This window comes from Phytophthora cinnamomi, assembly GCF_018691715.1.
Source record: "Phytophthora cinnamomi strain GKB4 chromosome Unknown Contig63, whole genome shotgun sequence".
Classification (NCBI taxonomy): domain Eukaryota; phylum Oomycota; class Peronosporomycetes; order Peronosporales; family Peronosporaceae; genus Phytophthora; species Phytophthora cinnamomi.
In genome coordinates, this window is record NW_027150996.1 from 719,010 (window position 1) to 739,528 (window position 20,519).

The window sequence follows — 20,519 nt, forward strand, 5'->3', positions numbered from 1 at the left end:
TGTTGTCTTGAGTTCGACGCAAGGGCGGCGCATAGTGCACGGACCAGCTCAATAAAAGCCGAGAAGCGCCACGCGGTGGGTTGGCTTCTAAGGCATCTTCGTAGCGTCGGATAGCCGCGTCAACCTCCTCTCGTGTGAAAGTGTGAAAGAAGAATGACGGTTCACCCCTCGGGAAAAACACACACCAGCCAACTTTCTGGCGCGACTGTGCAACCCACGCGGATTTCATGCTTGCTTCCAGAATGGTGCGAGAAGAATAACGGAGCTCTTGGCTCTCACTCGGCTTAATGTTCTCCATCGGGAATGGGCAGAAAAGCTCGGGGAGAATCTCGTCACAGTTGTGTTGAATTCGCCTGCAGGAGATGCGATGCTGGCCTAGCCACTGCCGGAGAATAATGTTTTCTTTCGCCAAATTCGCGCTCTCGACCTTGAGCTGCCGAAACTTGGTTTCGAGTGACAGTAGTGCCGTGTCTTTAGGAGTCTCGGATGTCATAGCAATGACTGCAACTCTGTCCTTCAGCTCTCTCTCAAGGCGCTCTCGTTCCTGGGCCATGTCTGCCACCCCCTGCTTCTTCTTGCGCCGGTAGCACACCATTCGCAGACGCTGCTGCTCACGGCGCTTTTGCTCGAGTCTTACGGCGTCCAGTAGAACCCCTTCAGAGGCTTCAGAGTCTTCGGAGTCATAGACTGTGACGGGAGAGTGCATACTTGGGCCTGTCTTAAAGTGGGCCGACGAGGAAGTGATGACTCCACGATAAGACTTGAGGAGGGTAACGTGATTGGCCTAGAAATTTCCGAATCGATTCCGTCACAGCGTAGTCACCGTCCCGGATTAAAAATTATGGCCAGTGTCACACTATAATACTGGGCCAGCGCCACGGGAGCTCTAAAACCTTAATATGTGTTCTCGATTGATTGGCGAGAGCTCGAACGTTGAGGTTTTATAGGTCGCTTGCGAGCCTCACCGTATGCTTGCCATTCATCACTCGATCAACAAGACGAACACATGTTCATCATTACAGAGATGAGGTGAATTAGGAAGGTACGACTGCTACTATGGCGTTGTATCGAAGTACAGCCTACATGCAGACCGTACGATGCAAACTAAGTTGCATGTATAATACCGGGGTCCCCGTCACACGAGTCAGGTAATTGGTTGCGACACGCTTTATCAAATGCACTTCGAAGTACCAAGCCAATTCGAGCACTTGGAATTCCCTTCTACAACACCATTCTTCATTTTGCACCGTGATCCACACCAGACCGCTCAACTCTCAAGTGCATACCCTTGGCGACACGAACATGACCACTCCGAACACCGAGGCATCGCCCATCGAGCCCAAACTCCGACTGGGTCTCAAGTCTGGGCAGGCGCTCATGGCAGAAGGCGAAGCTGCTTTCCACGAGTTTGTCGCACAGCAGCTCGAACCTGCTTTGGGGCGCACGTTGCCGCAGATGGAAGTGCGCTGCAAGGGACTTTCGCTCGTCGTGGAGGTCCCCGTTTCCCACCAGTCTACCGCGCCGGAACTACCATCCATCTACAACAGCATGAAGCACTTCGTTCGCAAGCTCACTGCTACCAAACGCGTCATCGAAAAGCAAGTGTTGAACGGCGTGGACGCGGTGTTCGAGCCGGGCACCATAACATTGGTGCTTGGTCAGCCCGGATCCGGTAAAACTTCGTTAATGAAGGTATTGAGCGGCCAGTATCCGATAGAGAAGAACGTCAAGGTGACCGGCGGCATATCGTACAACGGACAACTGTGGGAGGACTTGCTCCCTAGGTTACCGCAGCTTGCAGCGTACGTCCCGCAGACGGACAAGCACTTCCCATCTCTATCGGTTCAGGAAACACTCGAGTTTGCGCACACCTGTTGCGCTGAGGAGCTGGCTTCGCGACGCGGTAGGAGTCTACTATCGAACGGTACGCGTGGGCAGAATATGGCGGCCCTGCGCACAACCGAGGCGCTCTACCAGAACTACCCAGACGTGATCGTTGAGCAGCTTGGTCTTCAAATGTGTCGCGAGACTGTGATTGGTAATTCGATGATTCGTGGTGTATCCGGTGGTGAACGACGGCGTGTGACGACGGGTGAGATGGAGTTCGGCATGAAGTACGCGACGTTCATGGATGATATCAGCACGGGCTTGGACAGCGCCGCAACCTTCGATATCGTTTGCACCCAGCGAGACATCGCGAAGAAGCTGCACAAAACGGTGGTTATGGCACTGTTACAACCTGCACCTGAGGTATTCGAGCTCTTTGACAATATTCTGCTGCTGAACGATGGCGAGGTGATGTACCACGGGCCACGAGAGCATGTGATACCGTACTTCGAAAGTTTGGGGTTTGTGTGTCCTCCTGACCACGACGTCGCAGATTACCTCCTAGATCTGGGGACAGACCAACAGCACCAATTTGCGGTCGGAAAAGTTGACGGCGGTTGTTCGGCATCGCGCAAAACTCCGCGGCTAGCAAGCGAGTTTGCGGAGATGTTTCGCCAATCGTCCATTCATCAAGATGTGGTTCGCACGTTGGATTCGCCGTGGAGTAGTGACCGTCTGCACGATGCCGAGCAGCATTTGCTGAAGATGCCTATGTTTCGGCAGTCGTTCTGGGCAGGCACCTGGACCTTGATTCTTCGTCAGACGACCATTACTCTCCGTAACATGGACTTCATTCGCGTGCGTGCATTGATGGTGATCGTCATGGGTCTCATTTTTGGCAGTACATTCTACCAAGTTGACCCCACCAACATTCAAGTGTCGTTGGGAATTCTGTACCAATCCACGATGTTTTTGGCGTTGGGTCAATCCTCCCAGACGCCTGGATTCATTGCAGCCCGTGAGATATACTACAAGCACCGTCGTGCCAATTTCTACCGGGCATCTTCGTTTGCCATTGCCTCCCTTATTGCTCTCGTCCCAACGTCGGTGGTTGAATCAGTGGTTCTAGGCTCGCTGGTGTACTGGATGTGCGGCTTCATCACGGAAGTAGGATACTATCTGTTGTTTCTGCTCTTCATTACGCTGACCAACCTTGCGCTCTGTGGATGGTTCTTCACGCTGACCACCATGTCCGCCAACTTCAATATCGTCAAGCCCATGACGACGTTCTCCATCGTATTCTACATCATCTTTGCTGGATTCGTGGTGCCGATGGGACGGATCCCTGATTTCTTCATCTGGGTCTATTGGGTCAATCCGGTGGCTTGGTGCTTGCGCGCAGTGGCCGTAAGTCAGTACCGATCGCCCAAGTTTGATGTGTGCGTCTACGCTGGCGATGACTACTGTGGCAAGTACAATATGACAATGGGGGAGTACTTGCTATCTGAGTACGACGTGCCATCGAACAAGGCGTGGGTATGGGCTGGTGTGCTGTATCTCATCTTTACGAACGTATTTTTCGCAGCAGTTTCTAGCTTGATTCTCGAGTACAAGCGTTATGATTCTTCTACTGGAAGTATGGTCGTGGTTCCAAGCGCTGGAGATGAGAAAAAAACTGGCAGCGACGAGCTACAGCAGCGCGACGGAGTGACCAGCTATGTCGAAGTCGTAACCCCACGAGCTTCGATTGTACCAGCTCAACAAGAAAATGTCGTCATTTTGGACCTTCAGGAGGAGCAAAAGAAAGCATTCGTGCCGGTCACGCTGGCGTTTAAAGATCTGTGGTACTCCGTTCCCCTGCCTCATCGCAAACACGAGTCCATCGACCTTCTCAAAGGAATTAGCGGCTACGCACTCCCAGGCACTATGACGGCACTCATGGGCTCATCTGGTGCCGGCAAAACAACTTTGATGGATGTTATTGCCGGCCGCAAGACAGGAGGTACCATTCGCGGCGAGATCCTGCTAAATGGCTATCCTGCCACAGAGCTTGCCATTCGTCGATGCACGGGCTACTGCGAGCAGATGGATATTCACTCTGACGCGGCAACTATCCGAGAAGCTCTCACGTTCAGCGCCTTCCTGCGTCAAGACAGTAGTGTGTCAGAATACGCCAAGTTAGCATCCGTGGAGGAGTGCCTGGACTTGTTGGGCATGCGCGCCATCGCCGACCACATTATTCGAGGTCGCTCTCAAGAGCAGATGAAGCGCCTAACCATTGGTGTCGAGCTAGCAGCACAACCCAGTGTGCTGTTCCTGGACGAACCCACCAGCGGACTCGACGCCCACTCGGCCAAGGTGATCATGGACGGTGTCCGCAAGGTAGCCGACAGTGGGCGTACAATTGTGTGCACCATTCACCAACCTTCATCGGACGTCTTCTTCCTGTTTGATAGTCTTCTGCTGTTGAAACGCGGAGGTGAGATGGTGTTCTTCGGCGAGTTGGATAACGCACAACCCGATGATCGCGAGTGCGGACACCTAATCGATTACTTCGAGGCGATTCCGGGGGTAGCACCCTTGCCCGACGGGCAGAACCCGGCTACATGGATGTTGGAGTGCATTGGCGCGGGTGTAGCTGGAGCGGGCGAGAAGCCGTTGACCGATGCTGACACAAACGTGGATTTCGTGCTGCACTTCCGTGAGAGCGATGAGCTGCAAGCTTTGCTGAATGGTTTGAATAAGCCTGGCATAACCACACCTTCTCCAGACCTGCCCGAGTTAGTGTTCACGAAGAAACGCGCTGCGACCTCAATGACCCAGTTACGTATGTTGGTCGGTCGGTTCCTGATGATTTACTGGCGGACACCGTCCTACAACATGACGCGCTTTATTACGGCTCTCGTTCTGGGGATTGTTTTCGGTCTCGTTTTGGTGAATGGCGAGTACACGACATACCAGGGTCTTAATGCGGCCGTGGGTGTTATCTTCATGACGACGCAGTACAATGGCATCATCGCGTATGTTGGCACACTTCCCTTTACGGGTCACGAGCGCGAGTCTTATTACCGTGAACGTGCCTCCCAGACGTACAACACATTGTGGTACTTCATCGGTGGTACAATCGCTGAAATCCCGTCCGCCTTCTTCACCGGTTTTCTCTTCACGGCCATTTTCTATCCATTGATGGGCTTTACGTCTTTCACAGCGTGGGTGCTGTACTGGATCAACCTGTCGCTCTTCATCCTCATGCAAGCTTACATCGGCCAGCTCTTCATCTACGCGTTGCCCACTGTGGAGGTGGCTGCGATCGTGGGCGTGATGATCAATGCCACGTTCTTGTTGTTCGCCGGATTCAATCCCCCCGCTGGCTCAATCCCGGCAGGCTACCAGTGGCTCTACTACATTACGCCTCAACGATACACGCTTTCGATTTTGATTTCGATACTGTTTGGACGCTGCTCGAATGACCCGACGTACGACGAAGCCACGCAATCGTACATCAACATCGGATCGGAACTTGGTTGCCAACCCGTGGAGAACACTCCACTGTCGATCGGTCACACGACTGTCAAGGGGTACATGGAGAACGTCTACGACATGCGGTACGACGACCTCTGGAGCCACTTTGGCTGCGTTTTCATCTTTCTTTTCGTCTTCCGGTTGATTTCATTGGTATCGCTGCGGTACATCAATCACCAGAAGAGATAAGTCGGTACAAAACCATAGTTACACTTAACTCTAATTCCCATCGGTGGATGCTTTTCTCGAGTGGTTGTTGTTGCATCATATTTTTTTATTTAGCTCACTCTGACACTAAAGCTAAATGTGCGTCCTGCTATTCGCTTCAACAACGCTTGCGGTTTTGACGTACGGTTGGCATTCATGCATACTACCACACCGGCAACCACGTCAAGACCTCACCCACAGTTTTTTTTTCTTTTCGTGAAAGCCCTCACGCCTGGGGCTTACATCGATCGCTCGAGCACTCAATTAGCGTTGCATTTCCGCTGTCGCCTCTTACTCTTTGGTTGCAGCTTTAACCGGGCCTGACAAATGATCTCCTCTTGCAGCTTTCAATGCCTCTGTCAGCACTTACATCATCTTGTCGACTTGATGCATTGATTAGCTTAACCCTGCCTAGTTTTCTATTCTTCGACCTCTTCGCCCTCCTCCGGTTCCTCGCCCTCCTCGAGTTCACTGTCGTCGGAATTGCTCTTACTCTTCGCTTGCAGCTTTAACCGAGCCTGACGGATGATCTCCTCCGCCTTCGCGGCTTCTTCGGCTTCTGTCAGTACCTTTGTCGGGTTCCGGATCGGTGAGTACGGCTCCGTCGACGCCGTTTCGGCGACAGGTTTCACGTTGACAGCAGCGGCTAAGCTCGGAGGCAACTCGCCTTCGCGGTCTCGGGAGCGTGAACGGGAACGGTTGCGACTTCGGCTGCGACTGCGGTCCAGGCGACTGCGTCTTGACTCACGTCGAGACTCGGAGCGAGAGCGAGACCTGGAGCGCGAGACGGACGGCGATCCATGACTGCGACGACGCTTCCTAGAACCCCTGTGACGACGCCTCCTGTGAGTTTTATCGTCTTCGAGCTCGTCAGCAGCGGACGACCGACGACGCGATCGGCGAGGTCGGTCTTCGTCGTCTTCGTCCTCAGGAGCTAGGTCGCGGCTTTCCTTTCGACTCCTCTTGCGGTGCCTGGCCTTCTTCTCTTCCACTCGCCTGATGTCTTCCTTAGCCATCGCAACCCACATATCGTACACTTGACGCACGAACGCAGGGAACTCGACGGGCGTGGTATCGCCCTGCTTCTCTCGCTGCGCCTTCACTACAGCCTCCAGAGCTGCATTAACCTCTTCAGCTGTCAGCTTTTTAATTTTCTCACCCTCACCAGTACCCGTTTCAGTATCCTTCTTTGCAGGCTCCTTTGACGTATCCATCTCCTCGACAACTTCCTCCTCGCCTTCTTCAGGAGCATTGTTATCCAAAGCGACACCTACACCACTTTCAAGAGCATCCACAAACACTGCGTATGTAGTGCATTCGGTAACTCGTAACGGTGGCTCGCCACTACGATCCAGATGCTCTCGGATTGCTGTGGCAGCAGGCTCCAGGTTACGGCGAAGCCTGCGCACGAACTTGTCAAAGATACGGCGTTGCGTTTTCCAGTGCAATTGTTCACCATCCCCGTCATGCCCGTCCTCTTCTTCGTCCTCATCAGCATCGCCTTCTGCTTCGCTCTTGGATGCTTTAGCCTGCTGTTCGCTAGCATGCTTGAGGTGCTCAGCTGAGAATTCAGTCCACGTGCCCCCAACAGTAAGTTTTTGGCTAGCTGCCAGTTCTTGCAATTGTTCATTCAGGTCGCGGCCCAACTTCTCTTCACGCTCGGCACGCTCGGCACGTTCACGCTTGCGCTTCGCATGCTCCAGTTCGCGCTGTTCACGCAGGAACCCTTCCACCCAATCATACACATCATGCTTATCCACGATCCGGAGCGCTTCTTCACCAACTTTACCGCCACCACCAGGAAGCTCCACTTCCTCAAGCAAATCCAGGACACGTCGCTTGGTATCACTGTCCAGACGTTTGCCAGAGCGACCAGCGCTCAATTCCAACTCTTTTGCTTCGGCGCGCTGTCGCAACAGGTCCATGAAAGCTGCCTGTAATGCCTCCTGCCGTTTTGCAAGGCGAGCCTTCTGGTTACGCTCCAGGTCCTGCATGAACGTAGCAAAAAGCTGCTGCTTCTCTCGGGTCTCCTCGATCGCAGACCACCGCGGGTCCTTACGCAGCGCATAAAAATTATTGCTCTCCATCATCTCCTCCCACGAAACCGGACGGCGCCGCGAGGCTGGAGCCAACGTCGACTCGAAGAGCGTTAGCAATTCGGTAAACTCCTCCCTTGTCTTCTTCACCAGTCGCCGCTTCTCGATCGTCGCGCGGTTTTTCGCTTGCGTGCAGTACTCCGCGTACGCTTGCTTCTTCTCTCCGACCGTGTTCAACGCAAACTTCCAGCGCGAGTCGTTGTGCATCGACGCGTCCTTGCTGATCGTCCGCTGGGCGTCGCCCCACTTGAGCGTCGGGGTGATCTGTTTGTCCTCGAGAAACTGCTTGAACGCCGCCATCCGCTCCGCGCGCGGCATGTCCGTGAACTGCGCGGCCTGTTCTCGTTCCTGCTCCTCCTTCCTCTTCCTGCGGGCCTGTTCCTGCGCTTCCTGGCGCTTAATCTCCTCCTCATCGTCCTCGTCCTCCTTCTCGGTCGACGCCGAGCTGCCGTGCTCAGGTGCCTGAACCTGACCCTGACCCTGAACCTGACTGTGAAAATGCGTCTGCATCTGCGCCGCCACGGGCGACGCGGCGTGCATCGTCATCTTGGCTACCTGTTCCCTGGCCTTCTGCATGCGGAACTCCTCCGGCTGGTCCCAGACCGTCTCCTTGGTGACTGTATTAAAGTAGTAGAAGGCGCCGGTGGCGTCGTCCTTGTACTCCGCCCACCGGGGCGTGCGGGGCTCCACCGGCGCCGGCAGGTCGTAGGTGCTGACGCCCGTGGCGGCGTTGTAGTAGTACGTGGCCCCGTGCGGGGTCCTGTGCTCGCTCCAGCCGGGCGGCAGCAAGGGCCCCGCATTGGCCGGCGACGGCGGCGCTTGGAACGCCATGGGCGGCGGGATATTGAGCCCCAGGGGCGGCCGCAGCCCCGGCGGAGGCCCGCGGAAGGCCGGCGGGGGCCCTCGGAACGCGAACGCGGGCGGCGGACCGCGCGCCGCGAACGGCGGACGGAACGGGGGCGGGAAGGCGGAGGTGGAGGCCGACGGGGGCCCTCGGAAGGGCGGCGGCCCGCCGCGAGGCGTGTAGGCGCCGCCGCTGGAGGAGGAGGACGGGCCGTAGTGGCTCATGGGGGAGGCGAACGGGCACTAACAGGCACAGGAGACAGACAGACACAGGCCTTAACAAGTCTGTCGCCTCGCTGAGTGGCTGGAGCGAGGGCGGAGGGCGGCGCGGGGGCTGGACACCGGTGGCTGCTACTCACTCGGGGCACTGGGGCGGGTGCTTGATGCGCTGCTGGGCCGGGATCACCACGAATAAGACTGGAGGGTATCTCCCACGCGGTAACTTTTGCGGACGAATAATTGGTATAGTGTATAATCCGATTGGTAGAGGCGTGATTTGTTTTAAAAGGGGATAGTTGATGAGGCGTGGTTGATTGTCGGAACTTTTTCACTGCATGTTTTGATATGGGCTATAAATAAGTAGGCGGGCGACAAAGTTAGCGCGTATGTTTTGAATATGTGCTGCACGTTAAATTCGTGTGCGACACATCAAATGACGGACATGGCTACAGTAGCATTCTGGTTTGAGATGGCTCCACCAATGCCGCCGCCGCCCCCACCACCTCCTGGGACGGGCCCTGCGTCCGGGCCGCCGCCGCCGATGCCGCCGCAACTGCAGGCCATGATGCGTCAGATGCAGCAGCGCCAGCCCAAGTTCCAACAGCAGCAGATGCAGCCGCCAGCGCCGCGCCAGCAGCACCAACGAGGTCGCGGGGGATTCCGCGGCGGTCGAGGAGGAAGAGGAGGAAGAGGAGGAAGAGGACGAGGCGGAGGCTTCCAGCAGCAGCAGTTCCAGCAGAACCGCCACTATAACCAGCCCCAGTTCAAGCGCAAGAGGGGCCCCAGCGACGACACGCGCGACGGCTCGAGGCTCTTCATGCCGTCGTTCCTGGAGGACCCGTGGAAGCAGCTGTTGCGGGCCAATGGAGGGCGAGAAGCTACTCAGTACAGTGGCCCCCACCAACAGCAACAGAGAGAGGAGATGCGTCCTCGTCAGGCGCAGCAGTATCCGACGGAGGACGGACCTGGACGAGTGTTCTTCCAGCCGTCGTTCCTGCAGGATCCGTGGGCGCAGTTGGTCAGGTGATTGTCGACAGGGCGTGGTCGTGGTAAGAAGTTTTAGGTATCGAATGAAGTTTGGACTACGCTTAGGACAAGTGGTGGTGGAATGTGGTTTTCGTGTTTGTATCTCTGCGGTACTTGCAGGTATGGGGGGGGGTCGAGCTTTAGAAGACCACGGAGGCGGAAGCTTCGTAGACGGGTTCGCGCCTGGAGAAGGTGACGAAGTTGGCATGGCGTACGCGTGAATTTAGGTCCTTGAGGGTGTGCGCCGTCTGGATACTGGATAATGCGAACAGCATTGTGAAGGTTGCGCAGGTGTGAGCCAATCGAGGGTACAGGTTGTAGTGCGGGAGGTGTGCTACGGATTCTGGGCATGCGACGATTCGACTGAGCTGGCAGCTTACAGGATCAACAGGGCTGCAGTGAGCAGGTAAAACTCATTTAGCGGTGTGATTGTCGCCATTGATCAGTGAAAGAGAGAGCGTACCAGAAAGCGGGGGACGAACAGCACACGCTCATCGCCAGGTGGAATGCTGAGAACAGGAGTGACGCTACCATGAGACCGACAACGCCCTGGTGCAAGCACGATTCTACCAGCATGCGGTGCACGAAGGCAGAGGTCGCTCGTGAATAGGTGCATGCGTAGTAGAGCAGCAGCAACGCCGCTAAGAGCTGGGGAACGGCTGTGAGCATGTACTTGAGGGACATTTCCCGGTAGAGCTCGCGGTTCTGGAGCTGTGGTAGTGAATAACAACGAATGAGCAACAGCATATATAATACACAGCAGCATGGTGACACGTACGTCGGTAGCATGATACCATTGACACAGCCCGAAGCCTCCCTGCCAAACGTTCATCGTTGCCGTTAGACCTCGCACTGTGTAAAATCTGCAGCTAGACAGCCTTACAAGAGCACTGCAGCCCAGGAAGACAGGGTACAGGTGAAGACGATACAGCGGCAGGAGGTTCATTGGATAGAAGCACGAGGGCCGAATACAGGGCTTCAGAAGGAATTGCCTTTTCTCAATTCTACTAACCTTATTTGTCGTACTGAAAAACGCGCCTCTATGACTGGAAATGCCGCTCATATCGAACACCGCGACACCCAATAGGTGAGACTCTGGTTCACCACATTGTATGCGTACTCCATGGCCTTGTAGGTGGTGTCGTTGTTGTCATTAGGTTGTTAATAATTGCTCCGAACGTCTTGAGGAGCTTGTCCCGCGCCTTGTAGGCGGTTCTATGAGTGGGGGATTAACCGCTCCATGCAGTTGCTTGTCACCATGGCAATGTCGGTCTTCACGAGATCTGTGTCTTGGATTTTTACGCGGAGTTCGTTCTTTGTGATACTGGAGTATTGTTCCCGAAGGCCTCAACGGTAGCCCAAGTGCGCTCCATGGGGCCTTGTAGGTCATGACCACAAATCGAGTTTGACTGCAAAGCGTCCTTGAGGTACCCAGTCTCGCTCTCGGTAATTTGCTCGGGAGGCTCAGTGATGTTGACGCCCTTGAGGAAAATCTTGAATCGGTCCCAGCTCAAATGGTAAATGATAGCAGGTTACTCCCCGGCAACAGCAACAATGAGGATGTTAAAGAGAAAGTGGGGCCTTCAGCATCTATTTTCGAGAAGGCTAACAGCTTGTTCATGTCGTCAGACGAACTCAAATATTGACTAGATACCGGAACGCACGTAGACGACGTTTTCAAGAAATTAGGTGCTTATCAAGCGCGCAAGGAGATTCGGATTGTCGAATAATTTATCCCATGGATCCAGTGCGCAGACGATTTCAACAAGAAGTATCCGGGAGATCCCGTAGACTGATCCGAACGTTACTGAACCACTATCACGACGAAGCTTTCTTGGACATGGTCGAAGCTGAGCCCGAGTACCGCGAAAATTGGCAAGACGTTTGTGTCGTTAGGTACCAATCAACCTTTGGCACCTGAACTCGGTGCGACGGAAGACTTGACAGTAACCTGTCCGTTATCGTTTCGAGTCAGCCACGCTAGGTCTGGGTTGTCATTATGCATTCGAGATTTTCTAAGCACTTCGGATCAACCACGACATTCTTGAATGATATAACATCGACGTGAATGCTCTGATACTTTGTTGTGAAGCATTTTTTACATTCGACGACCCGCAAAGATCTATAAATCCTAGGACTTTGAAATATGCCAAGCATCCATAAACGGCAAACTGTACAGCTAAGTAGCGGGTGGCCGCTCACGCTACAACAGCAATGACTGTTTTTCTTCCTCATCTTCAATCGTCTTTAATCGCTTGGCGCACCGCTGCAATCTTCGTCGAACAGTACGTTCAATCTCTGATCCGTGATCGGTCGCGGACATCACCGCCAAGACATCATACGCCAACTTGATCGACTGCATTAGCCGTTCCCCCTCGTCATTTCTATTTTGCAAATACCCATTCGCCACGGGCACCACCGGTGATTCAATGTTGTCCACAGAGCTCTGTTGAAGACTCGACTGAAAGTTCTGCTCAGTCGTCAGCTGTTGAAGCCCCTGCGCGCTCTGGAAACCGCTCGGAGGCAAGCCGTGTCCAATATCCGTCTCTGCCGGAGCCTTACACACAATCGTGACTAGCTCGGGCTTGTCATGGAGCCAGCATCTCAAGTAGTACACATCATGTCTCCCTGCACACGCTGCCAAGTCCACCACACCATCCCCGGCACTACCAAGCTGCGGACCGAAGACGCTGGCGTACGCCAGCCCCAGCTTCTCCCACATTTTGCGCAGTTTCTCGCTGGAATGGGCAACGGGCGAGCCCAAATTGTAGTCCACGAACACCGGGTCGTCCGGGTACGCGACGCACGCGTACTCTGGCTTGTTACTGACAAACTCCGCCCTCACTTTCTCCCAGAACGGGCTGCTGCCGTCGGCGTTGCGCTTCCTGCGCGCTGCTTCGTCGCTCAACTGCCTCAAATAGGGCGCCATCAGCCTCGAGCACATGACGTTGATGAGGCGCAAGCTGCAGTTCTTGCTCTTCCTGGTGCGGCCCGACGGATTCGTCGTGATGGGTACAATGTCGCAGCTGTTCGCGACCCCCGCGGCGCTCGCCGTCTTGGCCTCCAGCAGCTTGAGCAGCAGCTCCGCGTAGCCCGCCTTGGACTGGTACGCCGCGTACTCCTTGCTCTGCGCCGGCACGCCGAAGCCGCCGCACAGCGTGCGCAGCTCCTTGGTCGAGTAGCTGGCGACCACGGCCTGCAGCTCCGCGCGCCGCCCGTCGTCGCTCAGCCGCTGCAGCGCCTGCAGCCGCTCGCGGCGCGCCATCGCCGTCGCCGTCGCCGTCGCCATCCCATTCGCCATGATGGCTTCAACTTCGCCGCCCTATTGGCTCAAAAGATGGCAACCCAATCAAAGGACGATATTTTTCGACAACGGCGGATTGGAAGAAAAAGGAATGCTAATTTCAGTCCAATGGCGAGACGTTTCAGATAACGATACCGTATTGGTTGAAAAGATGTCGAATTTAGACCTATGGCGGGGCGGCGTGAAAGGAGCGGCCCTCAGAGCCTGTCACGCACAGCTGAAGAGGTCAGGAAGGCTAGACGGACGCAAGCATGGGCCGAGCTCGCAAGCGCACGATGGACATGATCCGCCTGGTGAAGGGCCTGTCGCGCAACGGCGGCATGCGCCGGCCGTCCTGGGTGGCCATGGTGGACCGCTTCCCGCCGCCGCCCGTGCCGCGCCAGGACCGCGACAAGCTGCCGGTCATCACGTTCCCGCAGGACCGGCTGGCCGAGCTCTACATGAAGCAGCGCGACGGCATCGTGGACGGCCAGACAGCCTACGAGTTCGCGGACGAGCAGCTGACGCTCATCGAGCACGGCATCCCGGAGGAGGACGCCTTCAACATGCTCATCGAGAAGTACGACCAGGTGGAGAGCCACCGCTTCCTCGAGAAGTTCGCCAAGATGCGCGGCATCGAGTTCGCCGACCCGGCCGAGTACGACGACATCGAGAAGGGCTGGGTGGAGGCCGAGAGCCGCGCCATCAAGGAGGCCATGCGCCTCGAGCACGAGGAGGAGGAGGCCCTCCGGAACATGTAGACGTGGACGGCGCGGGTTAGAACAGGGAGCAAAGGCAATGGGGGCAATAAACACATACACACCGAAGAAAGAGCGTTGCTTGGTTGACCGTTTTCGGCAAGGACGGTATGATTCTTTTGCTACTAACCGACTATTCGTTGTGCCGACATGTTCTGGGGACGAAACAGTGAACAATACGACTGGTTGTACTTCTTTTGGCGACAGTTGCCAGCGTTCAAGGAGCATCAAGGTAGGAAGAAGGTGAACTTTGGGAATAAACTGTGAGCAATGCGTGAACAATAACCTCGGTTCGGATGTTGTTGTTGCTGTTAGGTCACGGGGGTACGCCTGATGGATATGTTCACCGTGGAAGAGGTACCCCGTGAGAAGTAGCGCCTCGACAGTCGTGCAGCTTTTCTCTTTGTACATGACGTAAGCCACGCCGTCGCAGTCTCGGAAAAGTTTATTGAACGGGACGCCGGTGCAGTATCTTTCGAACGAAGTGGGTTATCATTTCCTGACGAGTTGTCGAGATAAAGTGCTTGTTTTGTGCTCAAAACACAAGCGATCCCAACTTGTGGGGGCTGCGCGGTGTGTCGGGTGGATCCGGATCCGATCCCATTCGTGGTCAACGCCAGAGAATGTCGAGCGGATCGCACGGCACTCGTCAATTTTGGGCTCAACTTCTTCACGTTAAAGGATATGACTGGAGCCACAGTACCCAGAGTTACCGACAGGATCACTACCGTCGGCATATTGTGCGTGGACAAGATGCAAACATTGTTCAGGCCGGGTCATGCTATTCGAAAAGCTGTATGGAAACAGGGTAAAGATTTCGGGAACCGCACTCAACAAGTCCTAGCCATTTGTGGCAAGCGCCACTTTGACCCAACAAGGCTATCATACGGCACTCGGTGTAGTCTGGAAACACGTTCAGGTCAACAGCAAGGATTTTGGCGGAATTGACGTCGCCTACCGTAGTAGGATACTGGAATGGCAATCATGTTCCAGGTTGTGGCGCATTTATCGCCTTGCTCAATTCCTAGCTGCAGCTCGCGCATCGTTTGAGGTGCGACGCTAATATTGAGCGTTTTGATCACATTCATCACCTCCTGTGTTGTTCCCGTGACAGCATTAGTAGATGACCCCATTCGTTCCTCCCACTTTGGCAGATGGCACCGCTGGAATCTAGCGTGCAAGCGCTTCAGTGCTCAGAGGACTGAAGTCATACACCGATTCTGTTGGGGGCTAAACGATGGAAGCTGAAAACGTCGGGGCCATGGATATAGAAACCGTTTTGAACGACACGAACTTGAGCAGAACAATTTTGCATGGACCCAAACACCCCTGCACCCGGTCCAGCCATCGAGACCTCATTCTGCGAAAATGCTGCGATCGGCCTTGATGAGAAAGGGTACGACAGGTACCTAATGGCAAAGAACAGGAAAAGCAGCGCCAAGGGGCCGATCACGTCGTGATTGACGATGCGTCCTGTAAAGGCCAGACATGCCTCCAAGATAGTCGGATTGAGCAATGCTATCCACCTTTGGCTCTTGCGGGCACGGACTTGCTCGTCGAAGTACTCTTGCGCCCCGCCATCAGCGGTGTCTTTACCAGTCGTGGAGTTATCAGCTTGACGAAGTAGATTATGTCGACAGGAGACTCTCGCACTGCCCGCCAAGCTCTAGTGTGCGACTCGGCTCAGAGCAAAAGCTCGAATGGCGGCAGTTACACCCTTCACTCTAATTAGTCGTGCTTCGAATATAGTCGTACTTTCGTATTTGATCGCAGTTCCGGCCGATACAAAGTTTTTTGTTCAGGCTCAAATCGCAACAAAAGCACCAGTTTTGGATGGCTCTCGGTCAGGGGAATCCGGAGATGGTCTTGCTTTCCCCGAACTGTAGATCTATGAAGCAGAAAAGCGTTTTGAACATTTGTTTTTGCCTGGCGAGAATCGTACACCATTATTAGTCAGGGTCTGACTAATTAGTGTAGCGAGTGGGGAAAGCTATTCCGAGTTATACATAGACAACGAAGATCGCTGTTGTTCTGAGTGAGCGAGCGATGGATAACCGTTGGAGCCGTTATCAGCCAGTTGTTGGCATTGCCAACTTGGCAATCTCGACGGTACCAACGGCTCGACAAGGCTGTCAATGGAGACGTTGAGGACAACAGTGCACCGATTTCGGGGGTTACGGCGGTCCAGCTCAGCTCGAAGTTGATCTGCGCGGACTGTGTGATGCATGTTGGTTCGCGAGAGTTAATGAAGCGACATGTCACTCAAAAAACACAGTGAAGACGATGTGCAGTATGAGGCTCTGTCATACAAGTACGTCAAACCCCATTCAGTGGATACGTGCTCAAGTACGCGCCAAAACAATTTTAGCGTTGAACCGAAGCCAGTTGTTTCAAGGGAATTGCCTTCTTTAACCAGCTACCGGCCGGTGGCAAAGTTTGCAGCACGCTAAATAATTCGGTGACCCAGCAGGGTGAAGCGCAGCGCGAATTCGAACACCCGTAGTCGTCCCCCTGGCCTATTGTGCATCATTTCGAGAACGCAATCCTCTAAAAGCCCTTTTCAGACAAATTTGCTGCAAGTGTAGCCATGTTTGAACTTGCCTTTTCTCTACCTCGGGCTTCAACATGCTTGACGACCATCAGTTTTGACTTGGCATCTGCATGCAAACTGCGAGACGATCTCTGTAGCCCGCTGATTCCTGCTGCGTACACGCAAGTCTCCCTACTGGCGTATGGTCAGTTTGACGCCGACGCACCAGACGACTGCGACAGAGAGCAGACCTCGCAATGGACCTTTGGCTTCGATTTTTTTCAGCAAAATGACCGCGAGCACCAAGCTCCTACCTGCAACAACCACCACGTCCACGCCGCCAAATCTCCTACACAAACGGCACAAACCTCCATAGCCAAACTCACGCGCGTCCAAACACATTCCTACAGTGCAAACGTGGAGGAAGACGCCGCGACCTTGCCTCAGTCGCGGTCAGCCGTTTTTCCGCCAACCAGTGGGCGTCTGCGTCCCGTGTCAGCCAATCACGGCCGCGGCGGAATAAGCTCAAAACGCCAAAGAAAAAGCAGGCCGGCAGTCCCAAATCTCCTCGACCCTCCCAGCACTTTGAGCCTATTCGCCCATATGTCGGAGCACGCGCGCGAGTACGACCCGCTGTTCCCGCGCAGCTACGCGGCGTCCTCCACCACGTCCACGTCCACGGCGCCGCGCTGCTACGGCGGCTTCGAGCAGCAGAAGCGCGCGTGGGCGTCCACGGCGCGGCGGTCGCAGCGCATCCGCGTGATCGCGGCGCTGCAGCTGCTGCTGGGGCTGCTGGCGTCGGGCAACTACCTGTGGCTGTCCAACGTCTTCATGTCCGTCGTGGGGGTCGTCGGGCTGCTGGCCGTGCGCTCCGAGCGCATGAGCTGGACCGTCGTGGTGCGTTGTTGACACATTTGGGGGCTGTCTGAGAAAGATACTTGTTCTGATTTGCTCGTGCCATTGCGACTGCAGTACCTGCTGCTGAGCGCCATGGAGTTCGCGCGCATCGTGATGCTGACGCCGCACCTGTACGAGCGGTTCGAGGTGCCGGGCTACGCCTTCACGCACTACGAGTACTTCCAGGTGGCCGTGCTCGTGCTGGAGGAGGTGCTGCTGGTGGTGAGAAGCGTGAACTGCTGATTCATGCCATTTTGGGAGGCTTCTGACGGTGTATTTGGTTGTTGCCACTGCCAGCCAGCAGCGTTCTTCGTGTGCATTGCCGCCGCAGCGGCCGTTGCCAACCCGTTGTGGTAAATTGGGGGCAGATGCCATTCGAGGCATTTGATACATTATCAGAGAAGTGCGACGAGACCAAGGCGACGACGGTATGATATGAGCAAGGCAGAGCAGAGCTGAGCAGGGAGGAGCTGCTGGGTTTTGTTTTTGAAGAATCCACCGCCTTGAAGCTAGGTGGCAGGCAGTCTCTCTCCCTCATCGAGTCCGGATTTATTAGGCATCGTTTCATCAGGCACTGCGGACCGAGGGAGGCGACGCTGCTCTTTTGCATGTAGAAGCCGACTGGGTGGCGTTGCATCCGGCGGCTTCGGTACGCGTTATCGTCGTGTATTTCTCGCACAGCTAACTTAATCTATATCGCTTTCACGACACAAGGTTCTCCCCTCTCTCTTCTTCTTCAATGGCGTGAAGGCGGGCAACGTATTGACCTAGATGAGCTGAATCTGGCCACTCTCGACTTGGCTTTGAATGCTGCGGTAGCGCAGCACGTAGCGATCCGCGGGGTGCATCTGCACGAAGTCGCCGCCCTTCTCGTCGACCTGCACGGACTCGGCCCCCTCCTTGCCCTCGCAGAACACGAAGCTGTCCAGATTGGGTTCGGGCACTGCAACACACCACCACCGAAACGGGTTGTCAGAATCAGACACCAGAAAGCACCACTGACCACACACACAGCAAAATTCGACGCGTCTTACCCATGCCTTCAGCAGTGAGGCTGCGGTGCTCGTCCGCGAACTTATTCAGCGCCAACTCATTCACGTGCGACTCGCACAGCAGCACGAACCTTAAACACAATCACAAAATTCAAAGTAAGCGACCCGCAATCCTCCCGCAATGCAGGGGCTGCAGGCTGCAGCCTGCAGCACTTACTGTTGCGCGAAGTTGCGCTCCTTCAGCGATAGTCGCTGGGTCCGCACAGGGTCGCTCAGGATGTGGACAGCGAACTTCTCGATCTGCACAGCAACAGTAATGAACCTGAGTGTTAGTCCACATCCAGTCTACTGGGTGGAGCAGTAGTAGCGGCCTGTTGCACCTTGCGCAGACGCGTGCGGAGGTAGGACGAGACCATGTAGCGCAGGCGGTCGATCTCCATCTGGTAGAGCTTGTTGACGAAGGACTTCTCCTCCGTGAGCTGCGCGCGGTCCTCGTAGACCGAGTCCACGTATTCTTGCTGGTTGCGGACCTGCTCCAGCATCTCGGTCACCATCTCCTCGTTGTACGGCAGGATCTCCGGGGCGTTCTGGGCCAGACAGCGAGTGTGCGGAGGTTAGCGGCCAGTAACTTCGTCAATTCCGCGGCGTTTTCGCCGCAACGCGGTGGGAATCAATCTGCAGACGGAGACGCACCAGCTCGTTCACCCAGAGCGCGCGCATGTTCACGACATCTTCGTTCAGGTTCTCCCGGTCGAACTCGCTGCGACTGCGACTGCGACTCCATGGCGATACCGAAGAGCTACAGCACGATAAATGGCCGTCGCGCCAGAACCAGATCTCTCTCCGATTGGCTGAAATTCTAAATATCCACAAATAATGCATTTGTTTGTGGGACAAGCCACAGGTAATCAGATGTAGCCATCTCGGAAAGGCAGTCAAGAGCTCTTTTGTGATGTAGCTCTACAGGTAGTTGCAGCACTACATTGTAGTGCTGCTCTTTCTCGGACGATGCCGGTCTGCTAGAGCTGGTTCGCCTTCAGTGGCGAAATTGAGGCGACGAGGAGAAGACCGAGGAGAAGAGTGCGCAGATCCATGGGCAACTCCAATTGCTGCGCGCAGACTGCGCCCGATGGTGAGTGAGCTGAAGAGGTTCCGGTGTTGCATGTGACTCACTTGGTGGTGCTGTTGTTATTGCTTGGCACAGTGGATGCGTGGAAGACAGACGAGCGGGTCCGGACGATGAGCAGAGAGGAAGCGAGAGCGCTGATGCCCTTGTACGACTACGAGTCGTCGCTGTCGCTGGACCACGAAGAACGCACTTCGAGCGCCGGCGACGCGATGTCCATCGGTCTCTTCCCCGATACGCCGCTGTCGGTGTCCAGCAGTCACGGTTTCGGAGATAGAGCTATGGTTCTGGTCTCCGATGAAGGCGTTGTGCAGGTCCAGGACGACCTCGAAGAAGAGAAGACGCTGCCTCCTGCAGAAGACGAAGAGCTCGAGCTGTCGTTGGAGGCGCGAGCGCTGCTACCTGCTCCCAATTCGTGCCCGAGATCAGGTACGCATTGGGTTTCGCTTGGAGTATGCCGTTCTCTCTGATCGTGTGCTACGCTGGGCAGGCATCAACCTCCGTGCACAGTCACCGTCCGCTGGCAGTCAGTCGACGCCATGCAACACGCAGTCCTTCGACGCAGGTAGAACCACGTTAACATATCGGAGTTTATGCACTTTCTTGGATGATAGCATGGCTGATTGTATGCGTTTCCTTCTTCATGCTTGGAGCAGATCCCTGCATCGAGGACTACCTGTGCACGTGCAAGGCCTGCCCGCGCGCCATGATGATCCAGCGCGCGTTCAAACTATACAGCTTCGCACTCGACCATCCTGAGAGCGACTCGCTGCTGCGCGTGCTGCGCGCCTGCGCCAACTACGACGAGACGCTCATCGAGATGGACCCGTTGCTCGTGCTGCACGCCGAGAAGATGCTGGAGCAGCTCGGGCTCGACGAGGACCAGGCCTTCCGCCTCCTCATCGCGTCGCACTTCCAGCGCCCGTGAGTCAGCAGCCACCCCTCAACCATGTACTATACATCGACAGCTGCGGTCACAGTCACCCGAGGACATCCGAAACCAGCAACAGCCAGCAGCGAAGGTCACGTTGAAGCGCTGCCTTCAACTTTCGACCACCAAAATCTCCAACCGTCAATGTACCACTTATCCGTTATCCTCTCTTTAACCGTGTTACGTCCCAACCATTGGCTCAAAATCTCCACCATGCAGCGCTCTCATTCGCTGAAACTATTCCCGAGGCACTGGTCCACAC

The 20,519-nt window shown here is 55.3% G+C and overlaps 7 protein-coding genes across 8 annotated transcripts; 4 read left to right on the forward strand and 3 right to left on the reverse strand.

Moving 5' to 3' along the window:
* Positions 1–1,302: 1,302 nt before the first annotated feature.
* On the forward strand, positions 1,303–5,538 carry IUM83_13226 (pleiotropic drug resistance protein ABC superfamily; the record flags this gene model as incomplete). The annotated part of the gene is made up of 1 exon (XM_067937888.1): positions 1,303–5,538. One exon carries the CDS (start codon positions 1,303–1,305, stop codon positions 5,536–5,538), a length of 4,236 nt encoding a protein of 1,411 aa, XP_067786827.1.
* Positions 5,539–5,975: 437 nt separating this feature from the next.
* Positions 5,976–10,686, reverse strand: IUM83_13227 (Spliceosomal protein FBP11/Splicing factor PRP40; the record flags this gene model as incomplete). The annotated part of the gene is made up of 7 exons (XM_067937889.1): positions 5,976–7,265; positions 7,341–8,738; positions 8,855–8,912; positions 10,053–10,133; positions 10,204–10,451; positions 10,519–10,557; positions 10,624–10,686. The coding sequence occupies 7 exons, from the start codon at positions 10,684–10,686 to the stop codon at positions 5,976–5,978; spliced, it is 3,177 nt and encodes a 1,058-aa protein (XP_067786828.1).
* A 1,257-nt stretch (positions 10,687–11,943) lies between these two features.
* IUM83_13228 (uncharacterized protein) lies at positions 11,944–13,005 on the reverse strand (the record flags this gene model as incomplete). Of its 2 annotated transcripts, XM_067937891.1 has the most annotated exons (2): positions 12,645–12,648; positions 12,737–13,005. In XM_067937891.1, the coding sequence occupies 2 exons, from the start codon at positions 13,003–13,005 to the stop codon at positions 12,645–12,647; spliced, it is 273 nt and encodes a 90-aa protein (XP_067786850.1). The 2 variants fall into 2 exon arrangements, with proteins under 2 accessions (XP_067786849.1, XP_067786850.1); XM_067937890.1 differs by having other exon boundaries at positions 11,944–13,005.
* A 290-nt stretch (positions 13,006–13,295) lies between these two features.
* IUM83_13229 (uncharacterized protein) lies at positions 13,296–14,156 on the forward strand (the record flags this gene model as incomplete). The annotated part of the gene is made up of 3 exons (XM_067937892.1): positions 13,296–13,780; positions 13,989–14,013; positions 14,097–14,156. The coding sequence occupies 3 exons, from the start codon at positions 13,296–13,298 to the stop codon at positions 14,154–14,156; spliced, it is 570 nt and encodes a 189-aa protein (XP_067786823.1).
* Positions 14,157–16,914: 2,758 nt separating this feature from the next.
* Positions 16,915–17,565, forward strand: IUM83_13230 (uncharacterized protein; the record flags this gene model as incomplete). Its single annotated transcript, XM_067937893.1, has 3 exons — positions 16,915–17,208; positions 17,284–17,430; positions 17,506–17,565. The coding sequence occupies 3 exons, from the start codon at positions 16,915–16,917 to the stop codon at positions 17,563–17,565; spliced, it is 501 nt and encodes a 166-aa protein (XP_067786917.1).
* Positions 17,566–17,975: 410 nt separating this feature from the next.
* IUM83_13231 (DNA replication complex GINS protein SLD5) lies at positions 17,976–18,941 on the reverse strand (the record flags this gene model as incomplete). The annotated part of the gene is made up of 5 exons (XM_067937894.1): positions 17,976–18,151; positions 18,243–18,331; positions 18,418–18,500; positions 18,581–18,787; positions 18,894–18,941. 5 exons carry the CDS (start codon positions 18,939–18,941, stop codon positions 17,976–17,978), a joined length of 603 nt encoding a protein of 200 aa, XP_067786916.1.
* A 351-nt stretch (positions 18,942–19,292) lies between these two features.
* On the forward strand, positions 19,293–20,254 carry IUM83_13232 (uncharacterized protein; the record flags this gene model as incomplete). Its single annotated transcript, XM_067937895.1, has 4 exons — positions 19,293–19,332; positions 19,405–19,755; positions 19,817–19,891; positions 19,983–20,254. The coding sequence occupies 4 exons, from the start codon at positions 19,293–19,295 to the stop codon at positions 20,252–20,254; spliced, it is 738 nt and encodes a 245-aa protein (XP_067786919.1).
* Between the last annotated feature and the right edge of the window lie 265 nt (positions 20,255–20,519).